Below are 23537 nucleotides of genomic sequence, written 5' to 3' on the forward strand. Positions count from 1 at the left end.
ATGTCAACACAGAAAATCCGCTTAAAAAAGGAGAGCAATCACGTTTGTCAGGGCTTGTTTCAACCATGCAGAGCACAACTGGAGTTCTTCCAGTGACGTTATGTAAGAGGATGCATACAGCATACCATTCACAGGGATTAGAACAAATGTTTATTTTAGGTATCAGCTCAGATAAATACCAACAAACCACAGCTTACACATCATCTTTTGAATTTGTACTAAAAGATACGGTAAGATACTGTAAACTGGTGTGAGGTTTATTAACCTGCACTGCACTTAGACAAGGCTGGCTCAAAGTTAGTTTCTGTTGCATCAAACAGACAACAAGGAATGCAAAACAACTATGAAGAAACACCCACAAAAAAAATACAATACAACTGAAAACAACCACAAGGGCATAGCAACAAACTACTAGCGAGGGAAGACTTTAAACAGATGACTCCAAAGAGACATAAAAGAACGAGGTGTTAAACAGCCATAAAGAGAAAACCATTCAAGAGGCCAGTGTGTCAACTGCTTTGGTCTAGAATTAATCAGGCAACACTTTCTTTAAAGGCGTATGCATTAGATTGACATGACACTGTCATAACCATTACATGAAACCTTTTTGTCATTAGGTCCACTATACTACTATCCCCCTTAATTCATAGGTGACATTGTTTAGGATGTTATGACAACTTGGCATTAATCCACCCGTGTGAAACCACCCTTAGGTGTGTTGATTTTGGCGCCCCATGGGGACAATAAGGTAAATCTTGTCACTTTACTGATATAGTCCTTCACATGCCCCAGGTAATGTTGTGACAAAGAAACCTCTTCTGCTATCTAGCATTTAAATGTATCAGTTGTTTTAAATATCGCTGTAAATCTGACGAGACAAGCATTTAAAAGAACTATTCAGAAACTTGTTGTTTATGCTGACGGTCTTGTTTGCTTTGTAGGTCACAGAGATGCATCAATATGAGTTTTAGTCTGTTTAACTAAATGAAAATGTAGTGGGGACTTGAAAATCCTCCAGCAACCACTCATCAAGTCTGGGTATCTTGTGTGTTGATACGATGATACTTTAGTACCGTTGAGCTGTTTGAGGACAGAATAAATTCTCTTAAGTTCCAATCAAACATGCAGAGTGAAGAGATAAACAAATCAACTAAGAGCTACAGTTTATGGATAAACAGCCTCTCTCTGCTGTCTCTACTGCAGCTCTGGACATTTAAAGGCAATAAAAAAGCGCTCTCAGTGCACTTCTCACTCTGACATTTTATACATCTTTTTCAAATTTGAATGCTTATGGTTTTGATTCCTCCCACCTCCACTGACTTCCAGCAGCCCGCGGCAGAGACAAGCGGCTGCTGGAACACTGCAGTAAAAACATTCTGCACCAACGATGCACATTAAAAAAACCTCTGCAGTAATAAAATCTGAGCCTGGGCATGAAATCTCTAAAGGGATCCACAGAGCAAAAAACAGAAAGTTGCAAAGATTTTTTTTGGGGGAAAGTATCGTATACGTCTACTCAACGCTTTAAGTTGTAGTTACAGACTATATTTTATTGTAGAATGTAATCATAAAAAAACAAACACATTGATAAAGCAGTGACTGTGGTAATAGACGTATATGAATGAGGAAATAAAAAACGTCCAATTAGGCTTTTCTTTGGTGCAGATCTAAATCAGAGGAGCTTAAAAACATGTCAGAGACAAGAGAGCAGCTCTGACACCAGCCTCCAGTCATTTATCACAATCTGTGCTCATTGAGTGAAGCGAGTGATCTCTTCTATGCTTTTACTCCCCAAAACATTCCTCTAAAAGCGATAATTTGAGCAGTCACGGATTTAATGTGTCACCAAACACGTCTCATGTCTGTGTACCACTTCAGGTGTGGAATTATTGGTTTCTAGAAGTGTGTGTGTGTGTGTGTGTGTGTGTGTGTGTGTGGGCTGAATTTTTAATGTTACTTTGACTTACAGACATGAATAATGGACTAGTGGGTTCTCTGAACTGAACTCTTGGGGGAACTGGAGGAGGACTGGTGTTTGTGTTGTGGCCAGTCACACAAAACAGGGACTTTTTGTATTGATCACAGAGGAGTCACTGTGGCATCTTTACATCGCCTCAGACCCAGACGAGAGCTCTGCAAGGCCTCTGAAGGACCACAGCAAGTTTTAGAAACACTGAGGTCATAGGTCTAAATTGCCTTTTAACACTTAGAACTCTGTAACAGAAACGGTCCACAAAAGTCTACAGTGATGTTTGCTTAGTGCGATGGAATTTTGTGGAGTTTCTTTAAAGGTATAATGTGCGTCATTTTAAATATTTATAAAGCAGAAATCAGATCTAACTGGACTAAATATACCTGAGAGGAATGACTTTCTTTAAAAAAAGAGTGAAGTCAAACTCATTGTTGGCTTGTTGTTCTCAGCTCCTTGTTCACACTGATGGAATGGCACTCCCTTCAGCCTGTTTAAGTTTTGTTCAGAGACCCAAACATGTTTTTTTTTTTTTTTACATGAACCCCTCCCTGTCCAACCGTTAGCCTTGCCACCACGTGGGGGAAAAACTGTATCAGTCAAGTAAAGCCGATCTGAAGTGTAAAAGATCATGCTGAGTCATGCAAACAGTCATGTGAAGACGCTAGTTTCTAATTTTTTTGAATGTGTTTAGAGACAAACAGACACACAGACACACAGACACATGCCAACAGCGAGGCTCACTGCAGTCGTCACTGTCGGAGCTGTTAATCTCCACCGACGTGTCCACGCTGCTGGTCAGAGACAGAGACCCGCCCCCACCTGGCCGCCCGTGGGCCAACAGGGGAGACAGGAGATTAGACCCGCCCATCCCCGGGACCACCAAGCCAGGGCTAAGGGCCAGAGGGGAGGTAGCAGGGTTTGGGGAAGTGGGGCCAGGGGAGGTAGGGGACAGGCGGGGGAAGTAGGCGGAGATCTGTCGGATGGGTCTGATGGGGCCAGGGCATACGTCAATGGCCATGTGTTCCTGGATGGAGATGCTGAGCTTCTTTCCTCTCTGCACCGTCATAGAGTCTGAAATAAGCGGAGAACACACATTAACTCAAAGTTATAATCTAGAAAAAAAGTGGTTAGACCATTGTCTTTAAAGTCACTTATATTGCCCAAGAAGTTAACATGATGGTACACCTGCTCAGGTTTTTAAACAAAGCAGACGCAACACAAATGCAACACAAATATGAATGACCCAAGAAAAAAATATATAAAAGTTAATCATATAAACAAAATGAAAAAATGTAAGTTTAAAAGAGTACACTGTATGCAAATAAATATAACCAGTCAGGTTTCAGGGAACTTTGAATGATAGTGTTCTAGCAGCTTGATTCTTTTTTCGGTTGTCGATTGAAGCCTTTAGGCAGAAAGATTATCTGTTTGTCATTGAAAAACGTTGCTGGTAGAATAATAAAGTAAATCACAAATTGATTTTTTTTTTTCATCAGGACTATTTTAGTTGCATATAATAGCCCCCAGATGCAAAAAGCATAAACAAGCAGGTGACTTAAAAAAAAGTGCTCCTGTTCAGAGTGTGCTTGTGTGTGTCTCATGTGCTCAGGTGCATATCCTTTCTTCAAGGTGCCAAGAGGTTGTCATCATATCCTGCTTGATCTGGAGCAGCAGGGTCCCTTGCTCCACCCAGGATATAAAAACCCAGCTTCCTGTACCACTCGGACTCTCTCTCTCTCTGAGCTCGACCGACATGTGCACAGTTGTTGCTTTTGTTCTTTATGTTAGCGCACTCTTCAACACCACACACCACATGATGCTTTCACACACACCCACACGTTCACCACTAATGATACAGATTAAACACACCTCATAACTCTGGTTATGGATCATTTATTTACCTCATTGTGTAATAAATTACTTGTTGTCTTTGATAACTTCTGACTCCTCTCTTCTTTTGCCATGACCCACAAATTGGATTATTTCTAGTTAATGTAAACACTCAAAAGATCAGGTGAAAGCTGTTGTATATTGTCTGGGAGTCAATTTCCATTCAGCTGAGCTTTCAACCAAATTATTGGTACATGTTCTTCATCTTTCTCTTCTTTTTCTCTCACAACATTGTCATGGTTTTATTTGGTTTGGTTCACTTTACCTTAAGCTATAGGTTTAATAGTCCCAGGTTTAGAATTGAGGATTTTTAAAACTCCTGTGGTCTGAGCCCAGCCTAATCCATCTCTCTGAAGCGTCAGACGTTCTGTCTTTGACTGTCAGCGCAAAGCCTGTAGGTTTCTACTTAAATCTTTACTTCTGTACTTTTCAGATATACAGTTATCTGAATACGAATAATTGGTTAGATACTAGTACAGCTGCTCATTGAAGATTTAAAAAACAGGGTGAACACTGCCTTTTTGGGGACTATTGTGTTTTGACAGTGCTGGAGCTTTATGGCACGAAGAAGGAAGACATATCAGGCTGTGACACACACACACACACACACACACACACACACACACACACACACACACACACACACACACACACACACACACACACACACACACACACACACACACACACACACACACACACACACACACACACACACACACACACAATACGTATTAAAAGACAACATTCACTGTTGGTTTAGCTCTGAATATGACTCTCAATGACATCAAACAAAATGTAGAATATGACTATGAACCTTTAAGCTCAAAGCCAAAGTGGCAGACTCATCCCAGCTCATGTTGCTGTTAACCTGCCTCTTTTTATCAACCCATCTGGTTCCTGGTGTTAATGGGAGCGCACAGCCATGCTTATTCTCATTTTTTCTGACACCAGGTCTGACACAATTTATCCCCAGCAGCAGCGTGCACGGCCTGGCAGCAGGTGTTTAATGAGGAGTGTGTTTGTGAGTGTCTGAAACATGAAAAGAAGAAAGAAATTGAAAGTGAGTGAAGTAGATAGAGGCTGCTCGTGCGGGGATCCTGTTTGAGTCTGAGGCCAGGCAGTTTGACTGACAGCGAGCTACAAAGGAACTGTATAGATGTGTTGGCATAAAAGAAAGATAGCAGTCGTATACGGGTCCAGAACCGTGCAAAGATAACTCCTACTTTCCTACACACAAACCTTTTTTTATTTGGGATGAAGTTAAACAACTTTAGCGGCCTTCTTATGGGGAACAACTTAACATCAATGAACCTCAGAGAAGACATTTTTTTCAGCTGCTTCGCCTTACGTTGAAAAGACATCTCTGACATCCAACTCAACTCAAGCTGAGGATGCAGATCCAGGGCCTTTGAGCACCTGTAGAATATGTTACCACACACATACACTGTTATATTGGAAGTCAAACATAATCATATATGGATATAACTGAAATTTCACCTGTTCTACTAAACCCCACACCTTTAGGAGAATCAAGGAGCAGAAGAATCAATAAATCTAACTTCCAATTGTGCGCCGTGGTCTGTCATCGCCACAGCTTTGCTCTGTCAGCCGACTCTCGCCCTGCCCATTGGGTTCGTTTCTAGAGAGTGAGCGCAGTCATGAGCAACTGTACACACATCACAGGGAACTACAAGATCACGCAGAAATAATGAGAATAACATGCACACAACATGTTGCTTTGTGTGTGTGCCTCATGTACAGAGGCTTTGGTCCTCAAAGTGGGCATCCCGGGTTCAAATCCAACCTGTGGCTCCTTTCACGCATGTCCTTCCCCACTCTCTCTCTCTCTCCGATTTTGGACACTATCCACCGTCCTATCTCTAAAATAACGGCATAAAAAGCCCAAAATTAAACTTTAAAAATAAAGCAACAAAAAAAAAAAAAGGGTTGATTCTCTGCTAGCCAAACAATTTTAAACAGCTGGCGCTAATTATAAAATAATTTGCCTGTCTTCCCACAGCCATCTTCATGCTCACTGGTGGGAGATAGTGATCATGAGGGAGAAGACAGATCAAATGTTTAAGAAACTGAAGATACTAAAATGAGTGAGAGAAATTCATAGTGGGTGGATTTACTTAACAGACTGTGTAAATGAAAAGAAAACTTCAGCGTGTCGATCTGCGTAAAAAGCTCTGCAGGGTGCCCGTAACGAGGCTGAAACAGAGCCTTATATCTAAAATAAAAAGTGTGAACAGCGTGAGGGGGTTGATCAAAGCGGTATCTCCATTTGCATGACTTTAATGCACCAGAGAGTGTGATTTAATTCACACAAAGTTTGAAACAAAAAAGTCATCCATACTATACCACTAAAAAAAACTACAAGTGTTACATGGTTCATTTAAGAGCTTTTTGTTTGTGTGTTAATATCAGTGACCCTGTTCAATGAAATGTGCTGCGTTTAGCTGGATTCTCCCCTCAGGTGGTGTTTTATAAGCTGTTATTAGCAGGGAAAGATGAGCTGATTCATATAGTACTAAAGTTAACTAAAAAATGACATAACAACTACAGTTAACTTACCATTAATACAGGTTATAATTAGCTCTTTTGGATGTCTTCAAGGTAGGCAGGAAGTAAGCCCTGTTAGCTGACCACTGCAGGTAGCTTATCGGTAATATGTAAATATAAAATGCTGTAAATATTATGCAGCTAGCTAGCAAAGAAGTTTAAAGACTGACTTGTACTTTTTATTTCATTAAAATACAATTATAAATGATTATAAAAAAAATAATAACAATCCATTATACGCATAGGTGTTCAGTCATTAAATGGAAACGCTAGCTTTAATTATTTATATTTAAGTATTTATGAATGCCATTGCATTTTCTTTAGTTTTACATAATCTTTTATTATTCATGGTATTTGAATGTATTTTGTGAGTGTTTTGGTCCACTGGTGCTTCACTGTAGTCATGTTTAATTCAGGGGGTGGCAGCATTTATCAGTGGAAACATTCTCCCACTTGAAAGGGAAATCTGTCGCGTGTCCAGTGAATGATATCGAGTCACAGTGGGATTACGGTGAGGCTGAGCAGAGTGAAGCTGAGAGAGAAGCCCAGTGGAATATGCTAATGAAGACACGAAATGCTTCCCCCTCACATCCTCACGTCCCTCCCCTCACCCTCTCTCCTCTTCAGGGTTGTATCTCACCTGCCAGTTGCTCCAACAGGTTATTATTCACGTGTTTGTCTCCCCCCTCTTCCCGTCTTTCATTCACTCTGTGTTGCTTGTTGTCGATATGTCACTGTTGATACTTTCCAGCTGAAGTATCAACAGTTACTTTATATCTCCAACAAGGAGGTTATGGTGTTGGTGCCGTTTGCAGGTTTAAAAATACTTCCACCAAGTATCTATTTCCATGATACTTGGTGGAAGAAGGTTGTGGCACGGGTTAAGGAAGACTGTACATTTTGGACCCGATCTGACTTAAAGACAAGTTTGAGCCAATCAGCATCAACATAAAATCAAGTTTGAATATCTTCCTGCTGACAGCTGCTGTGATGGAATTTCTGAATCTATTTAGATGTACAGACATTATTTAGCTTACTGCTACCTGCTCCTGACGTCGGTCTGAGCTGATCGAGTGAGCTGTTACTAGGCCAAGTAAGGACAACTTAGCGTTCTCTTTCATATCTGGATTGTTTGGTTGACTTTGTGTCCACTGAAAATTGTCTTAGACATCATATCCTAGTTTAGGCAGGATATTTTGACTCTGACATTAAAATTATCTTTTGGATATATAAAAAGCCTTTGTAAAGTTTGTCAGAACTAGCTTGGCAAGACACTATCACACCACTGTGTGCTGTTAATTGATTTCTCCTCGCGAGTCTAATATAAACTTTCTTCAACTTAAGCCATCTGAGTCTCCCTGAATCATTTCTTGTTTGAAGTCAAGTTCTTACAATTTGCCCCAACAGCTGTTACAAATGTTCTTGATCAAAAATCAGCCATCATCCAAATGTTAATACAGTTCAAATCAAAATTATGACTCTAACTTTCTTCATATTAAACACGATGATTTCCCAAAAGCTTTGACTTTAAAAAACAAGCAAACAAGATGCAGTCCCAGTTCCTGGTTACTGTAACACTGTGAATATGCTAACATCCAAAAGTTTCAGTTTCTCCAACCCAGCATCCAGATGTGCCAGTGCAAAGGCTCAACAATCCTAACACCTGTCTGTGACTAGTTTTGGCAACTTTCTGTTGAATTCAATTTCATTCAAAGAGAGCAATCAACAGAGACACCAAAAAGAAAAACAATCTTTTCCCCTTCTTGCACTATTGCAGCACTTGTTTCTTTTCTGGACGAGTTTTGCTTTCAGTCCGCTACAGTTTGCTTGATATGTAAGGACCTCAAACAACTAGAAACAGTTACAGCTACGAGTGATGCAGACGGAAAATGAACACAGGGGAATAAATTCTTTGGTCTCCCTTGTCATATACATAGATATGCCTGCTTAGTTAGAACTGCCCTCACCCCTGAGAAAAGCTGACCATTAGTACTTTCCAAATAGTCCCTTGAAGTCAGTGATGGAGTATTAGGGCAACGTTAAAGTAAAAAATATCTGAGATTTCGGGAGAAAAGTCGTAATGTCATGAGAATGGAGTAAGATTACAAGAAAACTGTTGTTGTATAACGAGAACAAATACGTTGTGACCTCATTACGACTTCATTTCTCAAAATTTCAGTATTCTAGTGTAGTAACACATAATAAATCCACAGTGGACCTAATTAAAGATTGACTAGAAAATCATATTTCCACATATATAAAACATGATGTGTTTTCACAACATATCAAGACATATGAAGGCCAGACTACTGGCCTTGGCAGAGGTCAGCGTTCAGCTATTGTTACACCTGCAGGGTGTAGAGCTTCTTCTAACATTTACTGTAGAGGTAGAAACCCCTCTAAAGATTTTTGGGGATCATCAGCAGACATTGTTTTCTGAGCATTTCTTGTAACTATCTAACCACAAAGTCTTCACTGAAAAACACACTGCACTGTGTAACACTCACCTCCCTGTCTTTTTAAACAGCTTGACCACATCTGCTGCAAAAAACATGATTTCATTCACTTTTCCTGCCAACATTTTCTGAGCATCTCTGGGATTTGAAAACCTCCAGTCACTGAAACAGCACATTATAATTCATACCCACCTCCAGCCGCATGTAAATCAATACTGACTCTTCACTGACACAAAGCTGATGGTACCAGCTGTTTTGAAGGAGTTGCATGAGCAGAGAAAAGGTGGGAAGGTGTCAAAAGCATTTCCTGAAGAGAGATAGGGAGGAAACAACTGTTCTGCCAAATTATCACCTAACCAATCAATGAACACACACTCCAACCAAACACACCTCATATATGGTATAGGGGAAATAATCAGTTCTCTTAAAAGTTTCCCCTTAGTCTTCTCTAAATGTTACTATAGATACTGGTGGAAGTCCAATAAGTATATTTACCAAATGGCAGTCCCTTCAGGCTAGTTTTGAGATCCTTTACCTGAGAGCCTGTACCCACCAAATGTACCTACTGAAGTGACTAACAGAAACAAACCCAATATTGGTTAGAAAGCCAACGAGGGGTGAATTAGGAACTAGTCTTGTATGTGTATTTTGATTGTAGCAATAACCAGTTTCCAATACATATAATAGGTTTGGATACATCAATCTATTCATTCATGGTCCATGATATTAGTATTCTAATAATCCCAAAAAACATTGTTTCTGTAAATCAGATATATATCAAACCAAACTCAATGTAAGACTCCAACAAGCCAACACATTGACACAATCAAATACTTGTATGCTCCATTCCCACACCTGGAGCTATGGCTTTATGCACACCAAACCAAGGCTCCAACAGGTGTTCAATGTCGGAATTACATGCAGATTATATATTACACTGTGTTACCTTGTTGCATGAAACAATTAAGTAAACAAATACATAAAAAATTATGTATTGGCTCCAACACCAACATTATTGTCTATAGTTAGGTGGAGACCTAATGAGGCCATAGTGAATATGATGTTGTAGGGATGTGGTTTCTGACACTGTTTCTGTTCATGTCATCCTCCACTCTCTCTCCCTTAAATGTTCTGTCTCTCTAAAGATGTCCTATCTAATAAAGGGAACACACCCAAGAGAGCAACACTTGTGCACTTTACTAACACTTGAATTTAATCTCACTTGAGACACTAACATTTTGAATTCAGCAACGTTACTTGTACAGAGTATTTACAAACTATGGTATATGCTTTTTCTTCAGTATAGAATTTGAGTACTGCCTCTACCATTGATTTCACGGGTTAATCTTTATCACTTAAATGCAGAAACAAGTGGTGTAAATGGAGTATGAAGTTGTAGATTAATAACAACTTAATAACACATTGTTGAGGATCACTTCACTGCTGGGTTGTTTAAAATGTAATTATACAACTTTTTTTTTAAATAAAACAGTCGCTTTCAAATTTCTAACACTTGTTAGGCACATTATTAAGTTTGAAAGCAGTTATTCTTTTGAGAAGCTTTAACAAACAACAAGAACTAGATGACTTTTTAAAAGATGTGCAAACCTCAAAATAAACTGAAAATGAGCTTTTTTAAATATCTGTCCGCTACTGATACGCACATACAACAGGGAAATTTGAAGAGAGGAATAAATATAAGAGCAATAAAAATGCACAATTGCTGAGAAGTGGATAAATACAGTTAAAGCAAGAACAAAAAAAGGACAGTAGGAAAACTAGACAGAGACGATGACAAAATGTAGTTCTTACCTTTGATTGTGAGTGGAGGAGATTCCTACACAAACAAGTGGATGTCAGAGCACAAGGGGTCCGCACTAACAGGTGGTGAGAGAGGCGGCTGAGTGGTCGAGAGAGGGGGAAGGAGGGGAGAGAGAGTCAGAGGGAGAGAGAGAGAGAGAGGGACAGAGAGAGAGAGACAGAGAGAGAGAGAGAGAGAGAGAGAGAGAGAGAGGAAGATTTCCTTGTGATAGTGTTTGAGTTTTAACTCTTTCTCTTCCTACTTGTGCTGTAAGATTTCTGTGTTTAATATCCTTCATGCAGAGATTCACATTCATCTAAAATGTCAACAGCGATGAAGGTCTTTCCTTTAATCACACTACACATGTATTAGATTAACTCCCCCCCCCCATCCCGCTCCCCCTCTCTCTCTCTTTTCCTGCAGATTGCAGGGGGAGACTGGAGCAACATAACGTGCCAGCAGCAGCATCTGTCTCTTTTTTCTCTCTCTGTGTAATTTGTGCTTAATGATGCCTAATGATACATATGTGCATCCAATACACACATACGACCACGCATAGATAGAAACTCCTCCCTCTCAGGAAAGGGTAGAGATGATCTGGACCTCCATCCCTCCTTGTTTCTTTGTGTTCCTCACCCTCACTCATTTGTTCTCCTCATCTTCTTCTTCTCCTACCATGGTCAGACAGATAGGCATCCCTGGGGTGAATAAATAAAAAAACATCTATCCCCCACCACCTCCTCCTCCTCTTCTTCTTCTACTCTCCGCAGCTCATCCTCCCACACACTCTCTCCTTACCCACCCATGCATGCTGAATGATCGAGGGAACCCTGAGATGATTTCTTTCATTTTTCATCGATACCTCACCTCTCTCCGAGGTGTAACACGATATAAAAACCCTGCAGGCTGCTTCAGAGGGAAATAAAAAAATACTCCTGCTGCTAAACTTGCAGGTTCTTGCATTGTAAAGCCCAGATGGAACAAATTCTTCTTGTTCCAGTTTGCACCAGCTATCACTGGAGTCTGACCAAAACAAGCCAAGCTGGAGGAAAGCTTCTCACGATCTCTGCAACTCTGATAAAACAGGGTGCTTATTTGGGATAAGCAAGCTACTTGGGTTGGGGGCAAAAGAAGCAAACATTTACTGTTAAAAAGTCAAGCTTTAAAGAGGAGTTAGAGAGTACCAAAGGTAAGACTACTGGATGTTGTGAAACGGCTGCAGTCCAGAAGATAAATACATTTAGATTTCTGTTTTAGAAATATGTTAGTTATATAAGCTCAGTGGAAAAAAAAACAAGCTCAGAAAAAAGTAGTGTTTGACTCTCGAAATTACCACAAACTTCCCCCACGTTGACCTTTTCACTCAAATTACATCACCTGACTTTGTCCTTTCAGTCATAACAACTACGCCTACTAGGTCACCCCCTAATTATACAAGCAAATTAAGGTTCTGACAAGCGAATGAAAAAGGAGAGCCAGCTAATTTAGATGATGCAATTTGTAAAATCTGCACTAAAAAGATTCCTGTGAAACGTGGAAACATATCCCATTTGAGGTCTTACCTAGCAAATAGTCTTTGGCCCGTACGATTATTTAGATTGTGACTATTACTTATTGTACTATTTTCTTTAACAACAACAGCATGATAGTCAGTGACAGACACAAACATTCTCACCACAGAACAGAGTGGAGCAGCGCAGCAGACAGTGGACAGCACCTGGTGCTGAAATACTCTCTTTATCGATACAGCTGAAATGACAGGCGCTGTCCATGGTGCTGAAATGTTTTTAAGGGATTTGCAAACTATTTCCTTTTTCGTTGCCTTGTGTGTTAGTTTAACACACATTTTTAATGACAGGGTGAAAATGTCAAACATTTTTAAAACTGTAAACGTTAAAATTAGTTTGAATTAGCTGAGCCTCTCCAGAATGCCCCTGCACAGTCCTCAGGTTTATAAACATCATGCAAAAAGTAAGGAAACATGAGCCTGAGGATAAGCTGGTATTTGTATTTGTGTTACTGTCTGATTTTTAAGTTGTGTCAATTTGGTTTCTATTCCGTCACGTATTTGGCTATTAGTTGGGATTTCAAACCTTGCCAATCGTACCAACTATTAATAAATAAGTCTCCACAGTGCTTATTACGGCCTCTAGATTTGATCTTTTGTGCACCCCCAACTTTTAAATTCAAACTTCGCCTACAGATACAAAGACCAGGATGAATCCACTGAGAAATCAAACAGGTAAAATTATTGAAAATAACAGGTGGCTGCATCGCTGCTCTGCTTCTTTATTGACAGCTCAGAAACGTTTCTGTATCTGGTAAATGGGCTGTAGCCCTTACACACCGATTGTTATCTAGGAAAAACAAAAGGCTGCAACACAATTGTTTGTGTTGAGAGAACAGAGGAATACAGAGATGTCTCTGAAACTCTGTACTACATAAAATTAAAGGAGTAAAGTAAATGGTGTCACTCTCCCATGTATTGATATGAAATTCACAGCTGATCAAAAGAGAAATCTATTCATTAATTTCTTGACGTATTTTGTCATTTGTATTCATGTTCCTGTTTAAATCTGCAGGTATAAATCCGTACGATGAAGGGTTAACAGTAACTCCATCAGCAGAGGATTGAGAAGTGAATTTGGGGTGAACAAAGGCAGAGGAGAGAGGAGCAGGAGAGTAATGCAAATGAAATTAGACCTGAATGGTTATTGTCTCATTTCTTACGGGCCATTAGGGTTAATAACACTCAATCTGAATAATACATGACCGTTTCATTGGCAGCACATATCTCTGAGGCTGAAGACGGAGGAGGCTGGGAGGGCCGTTGATATTTTCAATTATCTGACTCATTATCATCAATAATTAACAGGATCCTGAGCGTTCGGCTGACCATGAAAAATAGCCTCAGAGAGTCCAACAGCAACAGAAAAGATGTTCCAGTAATTTACTGTTTCACTCTCCCACCAGGACTTTGATTAATCTTTTGTCCATCAGAGGGCAGCACACTGTGGCTGTGATGATACATTGTTCAGTGTGCCTGTTGGCTTCATCTTTTTTTTTTTTACAGCAGTAAAGAAAGAGTCCCTTATGTGCCAACACATAAACAAATAAGACAAGGGCACAAAGTAGAGTGCCAATCTCTGTCAGATGTGTCTGCAGGCGTGTAGAAGGGACAAATGAAACCTTCTTCCCTTCTTTACCCCGCTCCAACAAACATGGTTACAACTCACTGAATTCTCTTCCCTCCGTTTCTTATAGTCAAGATGACAGCAAAACCTTTTTAAGTGGGGGACAGTTCAATATTTTTCTCCCATACAAATGGTTTCAACACAGAGGGGGTGTGTCATCAGCTTACTTCCACAAAGGCATTTCAGAAAATCACTCAAACATTTCACAAAACAACTACAAATCCCAACACTCTGCAGCATTACACAAAAACACAGAAGTTTCTGCATTTTGTGAAACACTGTAAATGTGATTTTGTGCAATGTTTCCAGTTGCTCCCGCTGCTTTGTCGGCAGCGTATGAGTGTGTATAAATGGAATTAGTTACTTCGGATGGTCACTTGACATAGCAAACACTACCATCAGTGTGTGTGAATGGGTGTGAATGGGTAGCACTTTACAAGCTCAAGTCCATTTACCATATTAAAAAGTAAAAGAATAAACCAGCAAATCAGCAAATGTCAAAGCAGCTGTCTTTTATACAGTCTAGTGTTTTACAATTTCTGCAGTTGGAGGGCAGAACTGAGCCAATCAGACATAAAAAGTACTTTTGTGTACCATACAAATTTGTAAAATTCTAAAAATACATTTGAGCTGACTTGTTTGTGAAGCCCATCTTTGTCCAGTTTTTTTTATCTTTCATGATGTAACTCAGTCTCTTAGTTTAAACTGAATTTCCTTTTCGAAATCCACCATTCTGTTAATTTCAGAGCTGAGAGGAAAATTAATTAAAAAGGCATTAACAGACATGTTTCATGTACCCGTCATCCCAGGGATGAGAGCTCTAAAGTGTCCAGAAGTATGCTGTGGCTGTTTAATAAATCTCATAAACCCATTCATTTCGTCCAAAAACAGAAGATGTGAATTGTTTCATGCTGCAGAGCTATCATGTTTCTGTGTGTAAAAGCCGAAATGGTTAACAGTCTTAGTTTGATCCTGTCTTACCAAAAGTTGGTCAAGTTTAAGATCTGCAGGATGCATCGAGACTTCATTAGGCGTCCGGTATGTGTGAAAAGGTGACAGAGCACGTGTTCGACAACTGCCACTGAGAGACAATAATGGAAACTTTGTGGTACATTGTTAAAATAAGTTATGAAATCAATAAGTGAAAAGCAGATGATGCAACTATAGGGCAACAGCGGACACACGTGTAATTTAATGAACCAACAGTTGCTGCGTTCCTGAGCCTGTTCAACAGTTTTTTTCTATTCTGGCATTTCCTACTTGGACACTTGTACTGTCACTAGTTCCACCTTGGGTTTCAGGTGACAAAGGCCTCAGAAATGAAGTTACTAGTTTCTTTCTTTTGCTTGTGACTGACCATGTAGTTGTGCCAAAACCACACATATCCAAAGAGTAGACTGAATCATCTTTGAACAGATGTTTGTTACAGTTTTTAGAGGCATTGAGAGATGAGGCTTAGTAGTTTAAAAAAACGATAACTATCTTCATGCTTCTTCTTTTAGCTTCTGACTTAATTATGAGAGGACATTTTAATCCATTTAATCTATGGTGTGGGTAGGTGGGAAAATATTTACAGTATCATGAAAACAAATAATGCAACACTTTATTTTTATGCAGTGCTCTAATGTTAACCATCTTGGGCATGTAAGCATGCCAAAATTTGCAAATTAGAAGCCGTACTTTGTTTGGCATGTTTTGCTTATATATATATTTTTATTCCAGTTTTTGTGATAAGCTAAAGTATTGAATGCATTAATTGTTCATCTGATGATGGTGCTCGATGAACATTTACAGGATAACAAAAAAAATCTTCTTTTTCTGATTTGGTTCACAAGTTTAAAAAAGCTAGAGTTCAACATTGAATGTCCTTTTGCCCATATTCTGTGTTCATTTATTTTTCCACTGTGTCTGCTGTCACTGTTTGTGGGTGAGGTCTGATTTGCCATGTGAAGTTTTTGAGGATGACAGAACATTCCCGAGTGTTTCGTGTGGTCAGGTCCGCTCAGTCCTCTTTGCGATCGCTCCCTCGGAGCCTCATTATTCTTTATTTCCTCACAAATCTCTGTCACTGTGGCTTCACAGCTCTTTGAAAATGCATACCGGTAATTTGTATCTCTGAGATTCCTTTTTAGCAGCTCTGGGTTAAGGATTTCATTAGAAAGGAAGGAGGAAAGGAAAGGAAAGAAACTAAGAAGACTGGGATAAACTAATCGGACACTGAGGCTGTTTCATCATTGATCGTAATAAATATATATTCTTTTTTACTGCAGCTGTATTGTGGTGGTGTACTTGGGAAGAATAAGTATTCAACCCTTTTAATTAAGTTAAACTGGGAAAAACTGCATTTGAGTATGCTTTATGACATTGCATGTCCAGCTTAAAGGGGGTTTAACTAGTTTATCATCTTCATTGGCCTCCAGTTTAGTACAGAATCACATTCAAAATATTGCTTTTGGTGTAAAAAGTATTAAATGGTAAGGCACCACAATATCTTTCTGACCTGCTCACTGACTTCAGCCTAATCAAAACCCTCGGTTCAGCAGGTATGGGTCTGCTGAACTTACCTGAAGTTAAAACAAAATCTGATGAATGTACATTTAGCCACCACGGCGCCAATCTGTGGAAAAAACTACCCGCTGACCTTAGGTCATATAGAAACTAAGTTATTTTAAGAGCAGTCTAATACAATTGCTTTTCTCTCATGTCTTTGGCTGCTAGTTTATCTTTGTATGTGTGTATGTGTGTGTGCGTGTGAGTGCGTGTGTGTGTGTGTACATAAGTACAGTTGGTGTATGGTCCCTGTGTGCACTCTAGTAGGAACTGGTGTGTGTGTGTGTATGTGTTGTATGGGATAGTACAGGCTCCTATTATAAATTTGTTTTGGATTCAAAATGTGTTTTTGAATCTATTTGTTAATATTTTAATGAGTTTGTGTTGTGTTTGTTGTCTTTTGTCTTCTGTGAAGCACGTCAACTTTACATTTGTGTGAAATGTATGAAATTTAAAATTAAATTAAACTCAATTAAATTTATTTAGATTAGAGCTGCTTCATCAATCACAAATATTTCAAAAACCAAGCATGCATACTGGCTGTTGAGGCCTGTTTGTGTAGTATGCAGGAAGGTATGATGAACAAAACAGTCTGGCTGTGCGGTCAGGAACAGTAACACCAGGAGAGAGTTAGTAATGAGGGGTGGGCCTGTGCACAGCCGTGCTACTCCTGGAGAGTCCACTTCAGATGTGGTCTATTATGGACATAAAGAGAAGAAGGGAGGCTGACTCTCACGTTTTCACTCAGACAATTCCTGCCAGCAGGTTTCTTTACCAGTAATGAAAAGGCTCTGATCTAATGTCTGTCCAACAAAGTAAGTTCAGCATAGACAGGCCAAGGGGCAACCTCTGCTGTTGAAAAAATTAAGCCAATGTGGAGAAATGCCAAAATAGCCACACAGCATTTACATTTAAATGCTCATATCTAAAGCACAAAAATAACAGCCAGTATAGAATCAAATCATGATTATGCCCTGTTCTAGTGTGTACAGATGTGAAATCTAATCATTGTACGCTTCCACAGATCTGTGCTCTTGGCAAAGTATCTTATTACATCACTAAACAAATAATGCAACACAGTAATCTACTTTAAAGAATCCGTATGTAACTCTGACATGTGGCATTTCAAATTGGTACTGCAGTCCAACTTCAAAACATTGGAGATAGCTGTCTCCCCCCGCCCCCTCCTCCCTAGAGTCACTGTGCACATAGGTTGTCATGTCGCAGACATAGAAGCTTCAGTGTTTAGCCAGCTCTGCATTGGTCTTGAAACCTTTATGCATTCTAACCTCTCCATTTTTCATCTCCAAAAAATAAATCCTAGTTTTACCACATTCCCGGTCATGGAGCTTATTAGAAAAATGCAGATACTTTTTAGGTCCGGGACGAATCAGTTATCTCTGAACCAGTTCGCTTGCCATCGTTGCAACACCTGCTGGTTTGCCGTTTGCCTGGCAAACTGAGGGGTGTCCAAAACTGCTGTGTGGAGGTGCCTGAAAACCACCTACTAGAAGCCAGCACTTCAACATAGCATGTTTCCTTAATGTCTGATGATATAGTAAGGTTATTTTATGATTTAATTCAGTATAAATCTTATAGATTTGTTCTTCAATATTCTTATCATTCCAAAGAAAAATTTAACAGCAAGGCGATAAAGATAACAGACAAAACCATAAGGCCAAAATGTATCATTGGCGACTAAATCTAAAAGGCAACATTCATTGCCAGGCTCATTTAGAAAGTCACTAAATAATAAGCTAAACCATTCCAGCTCAAACATGAAGGGAGAAGTATTTGATAGGTTCATGTCTTCCCTTGTCTTCGCTTTATTAGAGAAATAATGAATAACAATGAAGTCAGTGTAAATACAATGAACACTAACAAATCCATTGACAACTGTTTGTGTGCAATTATAAACCTCTGGGCCAAACTTTGTTCCAGCTGGTATTTATTTAGCACATGTTGTAACTGGTGTTAATTGGGATCCAGGGGAATTTAATACACACAAAACTTGTATAAATTGGACCTGCTGTTGTTTCCAACATGTGTAACCTGTTTTATTGTCATTCGTTTACCTAAAATATTTGTTGGTTATTTTTCTGTTTTAGCTTATTCATCATTTACATTTGGTTGTTTTAAGCATTTGAAAGTAAAGTATGAATACATTGTATGATTACCTTTTTCTCCATCCAGATCTTATGTCTTCATATTTCCTACAAATTGCCATAAAAGGCCACCTGCAAATTAAAGCAGATATCAAAAATATTGGCTCAATTTTTCTGGAAGACCCAGTTAAAAGCCTGACAACCTTTTGATCCTGGATAAAAACGTAGAGCTAAATAAATTGTAATGCAGCCTCTGTTGACTGAGCAGGAGCACTTTCTAATTTGTAACACTGTTTGGAAACTGTGTTAGAAAAATGAAGAGATGACTGGAACAATGCCGAGTTTCAACTGTGAACTAAACCTGCGACCTTTACAAGAACTGCTAGCTCCTGACCCGCTGTTTCATGCAGTGATTTTGAGTGAATCATTCTGCATCACCTGTTCATATGATGACCTTTGCACAGTTTGGGTCATATTGTTTTTAGTTGAACACTATTAAGAGATTCGACTGTGAAGGACAGCCGTCAGCAACAACACTGCTGCTGTGAGAGCTGAGCACTCATGCTGACAGACTTCAATTTCAACCCAATAGCTATGGATTTTGAGCTGAGAGGAGAGTGTATTGTTATGTCCAGACTCAATAAGACATGATATCAGTTTCACAGTCGTATCACAGATGCAGCTAAAGCTTAGAGCCCTTATTATTGAAAACTCTCTAATCCCTGTCCTGCATAACAGCAGATTATCTCCTACACAAATGGAAAGAGAGTGCCTGTGCCCGATGGATTCAAGCCATGTATTTAGTTAATAAGCTAAAGTTGTAATTACAGTCAAACTAAGGGGAAATAACTGCCAAGAACACTGTAAAGACTGAGTGTGACATTGCTTACAAAAACAGATCTGCAGATACCACCAACGGTCTGAAGATTGATCGATCTGATTTAACTCGGATTGAGAAACTGTCCACACGAGTTTATGAACTTGACAGTTTGTGCAATGAGGCTCGTTTAAAGAGAGGGGGTCATTTTGAATATCTACATGAAGGCTGAATAATTGAGTGATTAACGTGAAATCTTGAATATACTGTAAGTCACACACGTATATAAGGCAAAGTCTGATTTCCCCGAGAGAAAAAAGGTTTAAACTGACTTCCTGCGTGATGATTTTCACGGGTTTACAAAGTGCAGTTTCTGTGTGCGCATGTTCTTTTGACAGCTCGATACGCAACTTGGTATTCTGCCTTTCCTCCCAGGCTTTGCAGCTAACAACTGCTACAAAAAAAAGGTTCCTCTTGGAGAGCACCACTCATTTTTTCAAAATCATCCAAACAGAAGAAAGCAGCTTTAATGGACGACATTTGACTAAAAAGTACTTTTCTTATGTCTTCATAGATGAGACAGTAAAACAGAAACTCAATCTCATTCTCAATTTCACCAAACTCACAGAACAGACAAACACCATCTTCCTCTGGAGAGGCATTAAACCTGCATGTCCCTAAAGCTAATGGTAATGTCCCTGAAGCTAACTGTGCACAGAGGCAGATTTATTTACACAAAATGCTCAGTTCTTCGCTGATCAGCGAGCGGTACATTTCACCCTTGCCGCATGTTTAAGAGAAAGACGGTTTCTTTCTGCCTCATTTGCACAGATGTAGAGGCAGCAAAAGTTGCTCAATTGTTTTGTGAATAAGCCCCTTAGTGTGTACAGCCATGTCAACAGCCATGTGAGGCCAATCAAATACCTGGGACTGATAAATCAGGCAGTGATGATATTCAGGAGAAGATCAAAGCTGAAAAGCGTCATGTATTTGATATAATACCCCTGTTTTATGACATTGCACCTAAAAGTTATGGGGATGTTTTCTTCAGTCATTAAGCTTCCCTTCTCAGTCTTGTTTGTGTTGTTTATGGGATTTTTTTTTTTTAAATCTACAATTAGACAAATAATCAGGCTTTCTTTGAAGTTTATTGCACTAACTAGCTGTCCAAGTAGTTTGTGCTCAGGCTTTTTGGCTAAGGAAAATTCTAGTATTATTGTAGTGATATTTTTGCATTGAGTAGCAGTTACACTGCCCTGGTCAGACCTGGCTTGATAGCATATCTGTTTCAATAATTTATTTATCAGCCAGTGCAGTAAGCATTGATGTTGGCTTTTCCAAAGTAACATTAATGCTGACTTCAATTTCTCAAGCTCTCTGAGCTTCTTTAGTGATATACATCTGTCAGCCATCATGAGTTGAATCTGTCTCTGTGGGAAACACAGGGGTAAGCTCATTCAACAGTTAACAAATTAACCACTTTTGATAACTGTTAGTTTGATAAGTTGACTTTGCCAACCCTATCTTTTTCTCTAAATGTGGTCCCTCCTGGGTCAAGGAAACTAGCATAACAGGTCAAATGCCAAAATGCCTGAACTCAAGGCTTTATTTACACAATTCAGAATCCAAGGGCATAGGTCATGGCAGCTCTTGCCATTATTTACACATTTTATACTTTTCCTCACTTGTATTGTGGTCGTATTTCTACCCTGGTGATGTTTATATGACTGCATCAGCAAAGTGTATCGATGATAAAGCAGGGGAAGCAGTGATCATGTTTCCTTGATGTTAATCTCTGAACGGTGAGACAGACGTCATATTGGCCTCATTTGTTGCCAGATTGATGGTTTTAATAGTCCGTCTAAATAGGGCAACAAATCCCAGTCCGACGTCAGTCTACAACACCAGTTAGACTGTGATTTGATTTTAGTTTATAAATCTTATTCCAATCTTTCCTTCATGTCTCCTCTGTGAGTTCAGGGTAAGATTTATGATCGTATGTAAATGTGGGCAACATGATTCAGTTAGTGGTGTGAGATAAAGTGTGCCGACACTAAAATGAGCCGACTCAACATCGGCTGTACTCTTTCTTATCTTAATATTTTTTACTTGTTCTTCAGCCTGTTGGGTTAACATCATGTTTCCATGAAGTCTACAGCGTCTCTGCTACAGTTATTTTGGTCTTAGGTTTGAACATTTTATCATGTATTCCACGGAAAGATTACAACCTTTCCAGCATACTATTTTCTTTTCATGTCACGTCACCTATAGGTCACTTAGTCTTATAAACAATATCTGTAGGGCAATCTGACACACTCCCAGGTTCATGTTCGATTTAATAAAAACAACCTGTATCACATATCAGATGTCATCTGCTGTGGCAGAAGCAGGATGTTTGATTTGTTTCTCCTCATACTCGTCTGACAGGCAGCCATGCTCTTTTTCATTATATTATTTCAAACAGCTGCTCAGATACAACAACATTTTATTTATCTCTACATAGAACTCTTCTGTAGACTGACTTTATGGTTGCTGTTGTGTTAAATGAAGAGTATGTTCCCATTTGTGCTGTATGACAGAAGTTTGAAGTTATTGATTTTAGTGCTCTGACCTTTAGGCTGCACACAGCATCCATAAACTTCTTTTTGATGCCCACAAAGACGAGGAAGAAACGATAAGCCAGAACCTAAAAATGAGAGAGAGAGAGAGAGAGAGAGAGAGAGAGAGAGAGAGAGAGAGAGAGAGAGAGAGAGCAGTGAACACACAGTAAAATGACAGAAAACAAGTTTTTATTTGTAATTTCAGGAATAAAGTCAAAAAGTCAAGTTAGCTCTTTTTGGTATAAGAAAACAAATCTAAGGGTATGAATTTTTATATTTTGACAAATTGTAACATTACCATTTATTTTTGATTTTAACTATTTGAGTTTATTCTTAAAATTCAATTTAAACCCTCAAAATACACAGTAAAAAAAATCTCCTTTTTTATGCTTTGCATTGAATCCAAAATTTTTCCCACATCTAAATAATTCTATGTCAGTGTTTCCCCTACCATTATATTGTTATTATTTTTTATTGTTAAATTATTTAATTTATGGGTTTGACTTTCCCTTCAGTTTCAAACATCTTTATGTCACATTTGAAATCTGTTAGGGAATGTTATCAAACTTTTTACTTAAACCTGGACTTTTTTTGGACCAATTTGGACAAATCTGAGTTTACAGAAAAGTCCCATTCTCCATTATTTATTAGTTTTCATGTTAACAAAGATTAAATACCAACTGTAAAACAGTCAGTAGGATAACTTTTTAAATTATAATATTAAATGGTTTTGCATATAAAGATTGAAAGCTCGTTCAGAGCACCAGCAGACACAGTTGTGAACAGTTCACAGATTAATTGAAAGAGTGCAATGGACTGTATTTATTACTGGAAAATATGTCCTTTTAATAGGACTGCTTGAGGTGGAGGAAAGGTCCAAGTCAAATATTCCCTTCTACTTATTTTATACCTAAAATGAAAAAGCTGCTCGCACATATTGGTGGTTGTATGGATATTTTTTTGAGCTTGGAGGCGGGTTGGATATTTAGACTGCTGGTTGAGGCAGGACTTTTAGAGAGGCTGAAGGCGGATGATGGTTCAGGTACTTCCGGTTGTTTGCATTAAGTTTTTTTTGTCCTAGTATTCAGTGCTGTTATTTCACTAAACTAAACTTAACTAACTTTAAAACTTAAAATATTACACTTAAAACTAAATTATTTACAATACAGGTTTAAACTGAAGCTTAAAACTACACTATTTACAGAGCCTAACTAATCAAATAAGGTAAAGACTATCGTATCAGTTCTTTACTCTTTTTCTCAGTGGCGCTCCAGGTTCCAGTTCCCCAGATACGTCCACATCATACAGTGAAGGATAGACTCCAACCCCGTATGAGACGTTCACATGAACGAGTCCTGTCTCGTCTACCGTTTCTGTGGACATCGACAGTCCAGTCGCTCCCACAGCTTCTGCTTCATAAGAAGTCCAAGAGTTTTGCTGTAAGGTCGAAGACGGCCGTTCTTGTACCGCAGCATGTCGTCTACCACAGAGTGATAGAGCGACTGGTACTGAGGCACTGAAAGCTGGTGGATCATAGGTGGGCCGTCTTCGAGCAGAGGAGCGATGGAGGGCTGGGGACCGGGG

At 39.1% G+C, this 23537-nt stretch overlaps 1 protein-coding gene across 1 annotated transcript in view; it reads right to left on the minus strand.

The window, feature by feature from the left end:
• Positions 1-11090, minus strand: part of doc2a (double C2-like domains, alpha) — a 56182-nt gene extending 45092 nt beyond the window's left edge. Inside the window, exons 1-2 of the mRNA XM_065964556.1 lie at positions 10699-11090; positions 2714-3043 (exon numbers count right to left, since the gene is read on the minus strand). Of these exons, the coding sequence (XP_065820628.1) occupies positions 2714-3038 (325 nt within the window). The 5' untranslated portion in view covers positions 3039-3043; positions 10699-11090. The remainder of the gene's footprint in view (positions 1-2713; positions 3044-10698) is intronic.
• Between the last annotated feature and the right edge of the window lie 12447 nt (positions 11091-23537).

This window comes from Labrus bergylta, chromosome 16, assembly GCF_963930695.1.
Source record: "Labrus bergylta chromosome 16, fLabBer1.1, whole genome shotgun sequence".
In the NCBI taxonomy this organism is placed as follows: Eukaryota; Metazoa; Chordata; class Actinopteri; order Labriformes; family Labridae; genus Labrus; species Labrus bergylta.